The sequence below is a fragment of the Chenopodium quinoa genome, unplaced genomic scaffold, assembly GCF_001683475.1.
Source record: "Chenopodium quinoa cultivar QQ74 unplaced genomic scaffold, ASM168347v1, whole genome shotgun sequence".
Lineage (NCBI taxonomy): Eukaryota > Viridiplantae > Streptophyta > Magnoliopsida > Caryophyllales > Amaranthaceae > Chenopodium > Chenopodium quinoa.
In genome coordinates, this window is record NW_018745286.1 from 1385370 (window position 1) to 1397785 (window position 12416).

A 12416-nucleotide genomic window follows, 5' to 3' on the forward strand; every position below is an offset into this window, starting at 1 on the left:
CCACAGTCCTATTAAAAAGACTAAGAGCACCATCGAAGACTGGTCCTGGAGCAACAATACTAGAATTACGAAGAAGTGTAGCCTGAAGACCAGAAGACTGCAAACGCGACGCAAGGAAAGCATAGTGTCGAACATCACCAACTGAATAGACACCCAATCCACCATAAGAAAAAGGTAAGGTGGCAAATTGCCATTGCCAATCACCAAAACCTGGCCCGAAGCAGTTACAATGCGCTCCAAAGAAGCTCGAAGGGCCATATCAAAAAAAATCTAAGCTGCTTCAAAAAGACGAGGAGGATAAGTGCGCACAGAAAAAGTAGAGTTTTGAAACCCCAGTACACGCACGAAGTAGTAACAACTCACATTGGGGATCATCAAGCTTAGCAACAACATCCATTAGCACAATGGTCTTCGACACTCTCTGAGAAACAAGCTCACCACAGAAAGAGGAATCCGCACTGACAGGACCACCAAGCAACTTAACACCATGTACAGGACGAGCAATATCTGGAGGAAAGACACCAACTTGACGGTTACGTGGTTCCTTCGTGGGCCTGAAAACTTCAGTTTTCTGAACGTTTATATGAAGGCCGAGACGAGGTCCCTCCACCAAAATTAACTCCATAACCTTTCCTATCACCAAGGTGTCACCAATAATAGTGCCATCATCCAAATACCAAGCCTGCAAACATAAGTCGAAAGAATCCCTGATTCGGCACACCAACGGAAGGAGCACCAAAGCAAAAAGCAAAGGGCCAAGAAGATCACCCTGCTGCATTCCCTGACATGACCTTAAGGTATGCTCCCCATAAAATAGTCTGGATGGAGAAGAGTAACAAAATTCAACCCTACTGGAGAGAACTGGACAACGGAGACGGACCTCACGCAGTAAAGCCGTACGATCAACCAAATTAAAGGCATTCTGGAAATCCACCAGCAACATAGAGAGGCCAACATCACCACCACGATCCTCAACCAAACGATTAACAGCATGAAGAATAGCCTCACCACCCGCCGGCACACCAACACCAAACTGAACCTTCTAGATAGCTTCCCAGATGTGGACCAATTAAAGAAGCCCTAACCTTTGAAACCAGACGCCTCCAAACGGTACCCATAAAAATAGGCAAAATACCACCACTAGGCTTAATAAGTGGTGTAAGAGGTGCACTAGCAATGTATTCTCCCAACTCAGCAGGACATTTCCCAGCAACAAAGAGATTAACCACCTGCGTAATAGAGTCTACCAACTCATTCGAAATAGCAACCGCAGCACCACTCAAGCAATCCATAAGGTGTTGAGCACGCAAGCGGTCTCTACCACATGACGTACCACGCGGAAAACCCTTAATCTGATCTAAAACAACAACAGGAGAAGCAATAAGGTGCTGAACAACAGGAATATCCGGTAAGATAGGAGCCGAAAAGGAAGGGTGCTTTGCTTGTAAATCTGCACGAGTAGCATCATTGTAAGGGGCAAGACCAGAAGACGAAATAACCTTAACCGCAGCAGTGTACGTAATGACCGTCACAAATCTTTCTCATACATTGCTGAATATTACGCTCAGACAAATCATGCTCATCATCAGCATCCAACAAAGGTGGAGACACATCAGCCAACATGTCCCGCACAAGATGCACAGAACCACTAGGCTAACACCAAGATCGATAGCAGCGGCGATACTCTCTTCCTACCGCTGCCGCCTGACACCCGAAGAACACGACTACTCCTCGGAGAAAAGGTTTTTAGAACACAGAGAGGCAACACAAGCAGTTGAACCCAACAAGAGACGTCATCAGGCTTGCAAATCACCTTATCAAGCACTCCTTTGAGAACCTGAGAAAAACACAATCGAAACTTAGGAGGAATAGATTTCACCAAAAGAAACCACTTAGATAGCAAACTATCTAGGAGAGCAACATCGAACGCAAAAAGAGGCTCACGAGGCACATTAGGAACAATATCAGATACCTCCGAAGATGGACACAGCGGTTTAGGAAAACCATAAAGAACAAACCGAACAACACCATCCCTAGAATCAGGTGGGGCCACAACATCATCAGAACCAGGACCATGTCGACACTTCGTACGAAGAGTATGTGTATTGAAACACTCCCCACAAAGCCAAATACAAATACGACGAAAGGTTAACTCCGCCTCTAAGAAAATACCCAAATTAGAGGTAAGAGAGTTTTGGGTCATATCCCGCACATCCATACAACAATAACGGTCACGGAGATGAGCGATTAGATATGCTCTAGTGAGCCCATTCCCCCCACCATCAAGACATCCATTAAGACCCACAAACGGGCAATGAAAGTGAACAGAAGGAGGCATGAACGTAACCTTAAACAACCGCAAAACCAACTCACTACACCACCACCGAAGGCCGCAACAAACTCGCTACAAACTTATGCTGCAAATTGCCCCCAAACCGACCAATAACCAAACTAGAAAACAACACCAAAACTGATCAGGTAACACCACGATGCAAACACACTACCACCTCCAAAAATGTAACACCCCAATAATTCTCTCTTTAAAAACCTGCAAATACCTTTAAAAATTTACAAGAGAATTACTGACGTGCTACCGCCACGTGTTCAAACGTTACGGCTAGTTCAGAAATTAGCAGCGGAAAAACTAACTCAGTTATAAATAAGTTTCAAAACCAATAATCAAAACCAAATTTAGTCTTACAAGCTGGAACCATTATGGCCCTTATTCAAAACCCGTTAAAAATAGTAAATAAATCAAACCAAAGTTTAATTAAATCTAAATTTATGAAATGTAATAAACCGTGAGATTAACCAACACTCCACTCAAAATCCCATCACCTTGATGCAAGTTCTGATTAGGTAAGACCTGTGATTAGTCTGCTCTCCAATATTACAAGTGTAAAAATTGGATCATTACAGGGTCATTGAAAGGCGAAGGCCATGACCAAGAAACGACACACAAAAGCACGCAATCAGCAACGCTGAGTACATACAAGCTACGAAATATAGCAAAGAGCCCTAGCATGTTACTAAAAATCAATCTGCACACACAAAATATAATCATTGACTCGAACACATGACTCAATGGTTAACATTACTAAGACTTCACTAATTAACAATAAATAATCCATTTCATTCATTGATTGGATTAAGCAATAGACCAGGTTGTCCCCCTATGCTCCATTTCGGAACATTAATAAAAGAAAACCCTATGCCTCCTTTCGGAAACATTAATAAACATCCAACGGCAGAAGGGCGCGACTCCGTGGCCGTAGCTAGTATGAGATCTCATCTAACTCATTATAATTTTAAAAGTATTTGAAAACAAGAGACTCGTAGATCAGACGGCCTCTACACGGCTAATACCCCGTGTACCCCAACTCATGTTTGTCAATACTCCAGATGTGCACAAATCCAGAGTTTTATGGCTCATTCATCTTGCACTTTATGTGATTTACCAGTTTAAACTTGGTGATGACTCAAATGCAAAACAATACAACCAATCATACATCCATCATTCAAACAATTCAAATTTCCAATTCAATTCTTGATGTATTAGTGACAAACATTATTTAGTATTGAATCCTTCAACTACCTCGGTGTATAAACACCTTAAGTGCATAAGGAACCTCAATCCTCAACCTCGTCTTATAAGACTTTAAATCTCCCTTTACTCATTCAATTTCATTAATCATGAACGAGTGATACAATAATTCATTCCACATATTCACGTACCTTTGCCTGTAAGCTCATCTTGCATGTTAATGCATAAATAATACTTACAAGATAAATTAATACGTAATTCTCATACATGAAACAAAGCCAATCACCACATTAATCACCAATCAAAAACTTACTACCATACAATTCCAACCAATCTACAAGTTTCCTAACATGATTCTAAGATTTTCCAAGTCCTTAAACATGCTTCTAAAGTCAAGGTTTTCGTATCCTTGTACGTACCTTGAGTACACGAGTTGGTTGGCCACTTACGGAACTAAAAATCGCCTTCTACAAAGCCCTCTCCTAAACCAAACAATAATGGTTCAATCAATACCCAAGCAATATAATTTACAGCAATACTAACTTACTTTAAAACCCCTTAAACCATTGAAATAATGCTTTTAAATTACTCACAATAGTCAAAGTTAATAATTCATAGTTCAACTATAAGTTTATATGTTAAAATCATGAAAATATAGCTAATAACATAAAATTCCAGCAACTTTAAATTAAGGATTATAATCTGGAAATTTAGTTTAAGATTATAAAACAACCTCATAAACATCTCTACTTGAAATAATCATTATATAGTAGGTTAGTACGTTAAAAACTTAAAAATCCATCATAAAACCATGATTTAAAACCTTTAAAACCAAGATTAAAAATCTGAAAATTTAATTTAATAGTAGAATGTATGTATACAACAATCTAAACTTGAAATATATAATTAGAATTCAATTAGTTTCATAAAAACTCAATCAAACTTTCAAAATTCAATTAAACAACACTTTAAAACCTTCCTTTTGCTAGAATTAAAAGCTTATATATTATTCTTTAAATTTCCTACATAAAAACATTAAGATACATACTTAATTATTCATAAAATTACAGCAAGTTTAAAGCTTTATAAAAATCTGAAAATTTATTTTAAATATTAAACCTTCGTTAAAAATCAAAAACTGCCCTAAAATCATATTTAGAGGCTGAATTTGGCCACGAGAGGATAGTAATCACTACCAACGGTAGTGTGTTTTGATTAAAACATCGTTTACACATGAAAAACACTATTTTTTTTGTAAAAATCAGATGAGTTAGAATCAAAACGTGATTTAAACGTGATTAAGAGAAATTAAGAACGGAAATCACAAATTAACTACGAAAAATTGAAAACTTGCTTTTGGATTAAACATCATTATAATCATAGTAGAATCACAATATAATCATGCTTAAATTGAATAAATTTAGCAACACGTTTTTAAGCCCTAAAACCATGAAAATCAAGTTTTAAACCCTAATTTCTTAACTAAATAAATCTGAAATTTTGATGCATAATTTAAACATAATAAAACTTATAAATTTATAATCTTTTATAATTCATATACATAATCAAACCATAATAATAAGAATTAAATAACGAGAATTGATAAAGATTTAAACTTGGGTTGAATTAACAAAAGAAAAGAAAACAAGAGGGAGAAAGAAAATAAGACTAACCTTTTTGTGTGGGGGAAAATTGGGGATTCATGGGGTATTTATAGGAGAGAATTGTAGGGTAAAATTGGGCCTCATGAAAATAATGGGTCAATTAAATAAACAAAAGAGTTAGGCTTTATTTTTATAAAATGGATTGTAGGATGTAGCTTCATAAAATAATTTAGCCTAAAATAATTTTTGACCCAAATTAATAATTTGAAAATTAAATTCTGGAAAAATACAAATAAATATTATAAATAAAATAAAATTTCATTTATACAATATTTAAAAATACGGGGGATTACAAAAAATATGCCGCCTGAACAACACCCAAAGCACACCAAAAAGAAAAGGGTAACTGCTTATGAACCAAGGCCTACTGGTTATAATGGGGTGAGTTTACGCCCAAATGTAGAAGAAGCATGTTACTTTGAGTTTGTGTACTGGATTAGGCATGAGTTAAAGTATGATGATGTGGGTGAGATTTGGTTTAGGAAAAAGGGTTGTACTCTCTAAGGTAGGAAACAATTGGAAAGTGATAATGAGATTCCTGAGTTGTTAGAATCTCCTAACAGTGATGGGTGGTACAACTTGTATGTGGTTCACCATGAGAAAGTGGACAAAGATGAGGGTGAGAAAGGACAATATGATGAGTATGATGATGAGTTGGATGAATTTCAGACTCTTGATAATGTAAAGAACTGGTTCAATGTAGAACACTTGGTGGGGTTGGCTAAAAAAGGTAAAGGGGTAGCTGAGTCATCAAGTCAAATGGTCCCACCTGAAGAAATAGATAACCCTAGATCTGAAAATACATGCTCACAAATAACCCTTTCAACTGTTAAGAATCCTTTTTCCTCCTCACAGCAAACTGAACCCAAAAAAATCCTTTTTACCACCACTGTCAAAAAACCAAATAGATCTAACCCAACTCCTACATCTAAAATGTGGCTAGCTGCTAGTCAGGTACCTATTGATGATAGTGAAATGATAGTTGAAGAGGATGAACAACAAGTGGAAGTAGGTGATTGTTTTAGTGATCCTGATGGTAGTGATGCTGAGTGGAGACAATGAAGATAAAGAGGATGATGATTTGTTTGTTGAAAATGTGGATGCTAGAATAACTAAGAGGGTTACTAGGAGTCTGGGTTGGATTGAAAATTAACAGGTAGTTCAGTTTGAGGGTGGGCAGAATGTTAGAGAGGAAGATGCTATAGTCAACATAGATGCTGATGTTGATTTAGGTGAGTCTGATGATGAGAGCATACCTGATTCAGATGATGAGAGGGGGATCCACTACTCAGTTTTCAACCCTGATGTGGATTTCAAAGACAAGATTCAGTTGTCCCTTGGTCTGAAATTCCCATCTGTTTATGTGTTTAGGAGAGCATTAAGGTATCATGCAATAGAGAGTGGTTATAAATACTACTTTCTTCACAATGACAGTAAGAGAGGAACTGTGTTTTGTGTGAATAAGTGTGGTTGTAATTGGAAGCATGGTAGGATTGTGAAGTGCAGTTGTGAACAGAGCAAGAAATGCATATTTAAGGTTCATTGTAGGAAGGTGAAAAGTGAAAACACACTGCAAATCAAGGCTCAAAGATTGATCACATTTGTAGGAGGCAACATGTTAACAATAAGGTCACATCCCAATATTTAGCAGAGAGGTTTTTAGATTGATGGAGGAACACACCTACATGGAAACAAAGAGATTTCATGGTCAGATCTAGGAGAGTTACAAGTGTTACTCTTGGCTATTACAAATGCTATAGAGCTAGGGAAAAAGCAATGAAAATGATTCATGGTGATGCTGCAAACCAATATAGAAGGGTATGGGATTATTGTGAAGCAATTAGGGAATACAATCTAGGAAGTACAGCAGTAGTTAAGTGTATTGGCATTGAGCATCCCCCCCTGTTCCAAAGGATGTATGTGTGTTTGCAACCTTGTAAGGAGGGATTTATAGCAGGTTGTAGATCCATATTAAGAGTTGATGGTTGCCACTTGAGGGGACTTGTTCCTGGTTTATGTTTGACTCCAGTAGGCAAGTATGGGAACAACAACTTGTTCCCTATTTCATAGGCTATAGTTGAAGTGGAGAATGCTGAAATGCGGGAATGGTTCCTAGAGTTACTTGTTGCATACTTAGGCAGTGTAGCACAAGACTTGACTTGGGTGGGAGATACAGAAGCCAGTGTTACATATATGTCTGACAGGAAGAAGGTCAGATGAAATTTCTATAACTTTCATTATAGAATTGCTTAGTTATTGTAATTGTATTTATGAACTTAGTTTGTACATGTTGCAGGGCTTGCCAGAGGCTTTCAACAAAGTCATACCTAGGGCTGAAATCATATTTTGTTGCAGACATATATGGGCAAACTTCAAGCTCAAATTCTCAGGGGTGCTTTTCAAACAATACTTCTACAGGGCAGCAAGAGCAAGCACAAAGTTATCACCCTCTATTGTTTTATTTCAAGAAGCATATGATTATTTAAACAAGATTCCACCATGCCATTGGTCAAGGCATGCATTTAGCAGTAGGTGCAAATTTGGTATTTTGCTTAATAATGTTTGTGAAAGCTTTAATAATGTGATTAGAGAAGCTAGGTCTATGCCTATCCTCAAAATGATGGAATGGATTAGGAGGCGGGTAATGAAAAGGTGTTCAGCTAAGAGAGAAGGGATGCCAAAGTTTCAGGGTGTAATAATGCCATATGTGGTGAAGATGATAGAGAGGGCAAGTGTGATGTGACTCAAGTAGATGTGAATGAGTTTGAAGTTGATCATGTCACAACTGGGGAGACATGTGGTGAATTTGCAAACTAGAAAATGTGGTTGCTTTAGGTGGGAGTTAATGGGGATCCCTTGTTACCATGCATTGGCTTGCATAGCATTACAGAGGTTGAACTGAGAGGATTATGTCCATACAGCATACCATGTTGCTACCTATGCTAAGACATATGCCCCTTCATTCCACCCTATGTCAGGAAAAAATCAATGGCCAAAGAGTACATTACCAGAGCCTTTGCCACCTCCATTCAAGAAACAACCTGGCAAACCTAAGGGAAAAAAGAGAATCAAGGAACTAGCCAGGGGAAGAACAAGATGCTTATTTAGTGAGACCTAAGAAGCAAAATGGATGCAAGAAGTGTGGTAAGACTGGCCATTATTAGAAGACTTGCAAGAATCCACCTGCCCCAGTCAATGCTGAGATTAACAAGGGTGGCAGACTTAAAAATGTTGCACCCACCTTTGCTGGAACAACATCAAGCCAAACAGGTGCTGCAACCTTACAACAAATATCATCTACTACAACAGCACCTCCTAATTCAACCACCAGATCAACCACATAACCTGCTGCCAAGTCTGGTAAAAAGAGGGGAAGACCTCCAGCTGCAAATGCTTCAAAAAGTGCAGCTGCAAATGCTTCAAAAGGTGCAGCTCCAAAAGTGTCAAAAGCTGCAGCAACATCTAAGGGTCCAATTACCTCAAAGAAGCAAAAGACTACTTCTGCCAGTGTTATAAGCTCTCAAGCATCTACTTCATGAATCAATTTTTAAATGTGATCTTATTTTGACTATAATTATTGGTTTCCAGGTTTATGTATTGAACAAATTAATGCTTCTAAGTGTGTATGACATTTGCAATAATGTTTAATCAAGATGCACTTATTTTGACAACATTTGTCTTCCCTTTTGTTTTGGTTATTTTTTTGAGTTTTGCAAAGTATATAGGGCATATGAAAACAACTATACAATAGAAAATTAGGAAAAAGGAGCCAAGCTCATTTCATTTCATTTCAATATTGTACTAATACAGTCAGTACACTTAGCACAAAATAACACTTACTTCAACCAAAAACAACAACTAATTCATACTACTACCTAATTTTTGAACTACAATTCATGCTAACATTTTCACCATGATAAAACTAAGCAGAACAGATACAGCCACACATAGCAACATAGTCACTCCAAAGTTGTCACCTTGCCCCTTCTTTGACTTCTTTAGCTTCATTTTCAGTTTTTCAAATTCATCCTTCAACCTCTTATTTTCATTCTTTGAGCAGCATAATCTAGTTTGCAACACATTGACTTCTCCTTTCAAAAGTTGTTTGTCAGTTAGAAGAAGATTTGTGGCGTCGCGCGCCAACTGGTCATATCTTTATCAACCCACCTATAGAAGTTGCAACCCCTTTGATTTGTCTCTGGGTTGTAACATTTGCAGGCCTCAAATCTTAGTGCAGGATTCTCTTGAGTCCAAGTCTTCAACCTTGAAATTGGGACGCCACACCCACACTTTTTGTGTACTAGAGATTGAGACATTACACCTAGGAGTACAAATTTCAGAAAGAATTTAGCTAACCCTAATTTATCGATTTTGCAAAAATAAATAGGGATTTAATAGAGAAGAGACGAAGAAGAAGATGAACAGAGAAGAAAGAGAAAGGCAAAAAAAAAATTACTTAAATTGTTATGAAGCAGCGGCAACCAACAATAGAGGAGATGCGAGGAAGAAAGAGGAGCAGAGAAGAAGAGAAGGAGAGTAGAATGAGGAGTAAGGGAGGACAACTGAGAAATCGAAGAAGAAAAAGAAAGAAACAAAGGGGGGAGGGCTCATTAAAAGTCACGTGCGTGGCACGTGATAGGATTAACGCCGGAGTATTTAGTCAAATACTCACTTTTCAACGTCAGGTGTTAAGTTGCAATATTTTTATATAAAGTGGTGGTAGAGGTGTCCACCGTGCGGGTTATGCGAGGTGGGTTAGGGTTAGGTGGGTCACGGCTCAGGGTTTTGTGACACACGACACAAACCATGTAGGGTAGGTGGGCTGGGTTGTGTGTTGGGTCAGAGAAATTGGACACACCAAGGGTTGGTTTGTGGGTTAGCCGGGTCGTGGGTGGGTCGAGCTAGGTTTGTGGGTTAGACGGGTCGTGGGTGGGTCGAGTTGGGTTCATGGGTTAGGTGGGTTAAAGGGTGGGTCGAGATAGGTCAGAGGGTGGGTCAAGCTGGGTTTGTGGGTTGGGTGGGTTAGGGTCGGGTGGGTTCGTGGGTTTAGGTTGCTGGGTTCGGGGGTTAGGGTCGGGTGGGCCAAATGGCTGAGTGGGTTGTGTGGATCAAATATCTAAATTTGTGATTTTTTCTTAGTTTTGAACTTTTATTTTGAATAATATTTTGCACATATTTATTTTTAAGCTTGTTTAATTTTTACAAAATTAACAATTTAAAGGTTTGCTCTTAATTAAGATGTCTATATATCCTTATATCACAAAATAAGGAATCAAAGCCGACGTAGTTCTTATAATTCTAAAAGATTTTCCAAACCTTTAGCTTTGACATTGGGGTCAAGAATAACAGCGATTCCATAAATGATTGGGAATTTACTAAAATAAGTATGCCACTTACGATTCATGCATGCTATCAACAATGGGACGAAGTCCATCAATTTTTATATGATCTTCGATGGTGTGAACAAATTTAGCACACTCCAATATGACTAAATGAATGTTAGGCTCATAGATATAAGAGAAAATATGAGTTGCATTATCAAAAGCATTTAAAACATCACGAACAAAAGATAGAGACATTAGTCCAATGACTTTCGGTTATTTACTCACTAGGATTAACACGAGTCTCATTGTAGAGTTGGGTCAAAACGCCAAGATACTTTATAGCATCATTCAACAAATTAAAAGTAGAATTCCAACGAGGGTATCAATAGACCATTGTCTTTTCTTAAGACCTCTCTCTTTACACATAGCCATGTACTTCCATCTAATTGAGGAAGTAATCCTAATCCATTTTATAACAGTTCGATCTAATTGGGTTTTGCAATGGTTGCAACTCATTGAGACCCTCTTGAACAAACAAATTCAATATATGTGCATAACATCTAACATGGAAGAGATTACCACCCAACAACAAATTCAACTCAAGTCATTTTTCAAATAATCAATACACATTGTGTTTAAAGTAACATTATCAAGAGACAAACATTCAAGTGAAATTCTTTCAAACAATTCATAATACGAATTTGATGTTAAAACTGGTATGCCGTTCTTCCATAGCTTGAAAATAATGTATAAGCTTTTTAATGAATTAATCATCATCAACCCAATGAACAGTAATGAAAACAAAAGGTTCGCCAAAACAAGAAGTCTATGTATCACTTGTAAAACTAACACAACCATCAAAAGTATGAAATAATTCAATTAAACCACTCCTATACTTATAATAAGAAGTTTGTGTGGGTCGTGCGGGTTGGGTGGGTGGGTCGTGCATGCAGGGGCTCAGTCGCGAGTCGTGCGGGTTGGGCTGGGTTGTGCGAGCTGGGTCGGGTTGGGTGGGTTCACGGGTTTGGTGGGTCGAATTAAATGGGTAAAAACGGGTTGTGTGATTTGGGCCGAATCAAATGGGTAAAAACAAGATGGGTCGAAATGGGTTGTGTCAAAAATTTTGGGCCCAAGACACAACCCGGGCTGTGCCGGGTTGGTACCGAGTTAAAACCGTGTCAGACCCACGTGGCCCACTAGTCGTGCGGGTCAGGGTGGGCTGGGTCCAACCCGGCCCACTGACCACCTTTAAGTGGTGGTCACCTGCAACATTTTTTTTATAAGGTGGTTAATTGCAACAAATGAGATTAAAAAGGTGGTTTTATGTAAAATTTCCAAAAAAATATGAGTAAAAAAAGCATACCCTAACAGCACAGTCGTGGAAGTTCATTCTAATCAAACCAGCAGCAAAGTTGTGAACATGACCAACATATTGCTTAGTAATTCTATGAACAATTTCCTTGGCTTCAGGACACGAAGACTCGTAAAACCCGAGCTTCAAGCCCCCTGCATTCGCCATGGCAAAAATGAGAAAGAGCGCGAGCAATTTGAGGTTTGTCATATTGTACTATACAATCTTAGCTTAAGTAAGCTTACTTCTCAAGAATACAAGCTAGAAGATATTTTTCTAGGAATATTAGTTTGTATGAATGATATAAATTTGTACGTCGAATGTTTGCATTATATACTAAAATTTATGGCATCTTTTCAAAATCTCAAAATCAAATTAGCAAACATGCATTTACATGCAAATTAAAATTTTAAATGCATTAAATTAATGCACGTTAGATCTTATGGGCAGAAGATGTTATAATTACAACGTATAATGATTGATAAATTGATGATTATTTAACTTACATACAACAAGCCTAAAATAATCCATAA

General features: G+C 38.0%; 1 protein-coding gene across 1 annotated transcript; it reads right to left on the reverse strand.

Annotated features, from left to right (window-relative positions):
- Positions 1–8368: 8368 nt before the first annotated feature.
- Positions 8369–12051, reverse strand: LOC110711918 (cationic peroxidase 2-like). The gene is made up of 2 exons (XM_021890355.1): positions 11896–12051; positions 8369–8686 (listed from the first exon to the last, which is right to left on the reverse strand). The coding sequence occupies exons 1-2, from the start codon at positions 12049–12051 to the stop codon at positions 8369–8371; spliced, it is 474 nt and encodes a 157-aa protein (XP_021746047.1).
- Between the last annotated feature and the right edge of the window lie 365 nt (positions 12052–12416).

What these genes read in the sequence shown, in the direction of transcription:
- LOC110711918 (XM_021890355.1), bottom strand. Translation starts at nt 12,051, where the DNA reads ATGGCGAATGCAGGGGGCTTGAAGCTCGGGTTTTACGAGTCTTCGTGT. An exon ending in TCCACGACTGTGCTGTTAGG is followed by an intron (nt 8,687 to 11,895) that starts GTATGCTTTTTT and finishes TGCTTCTTTGAG; the next exon opens with GTAATTGGACCCTTAGATGT.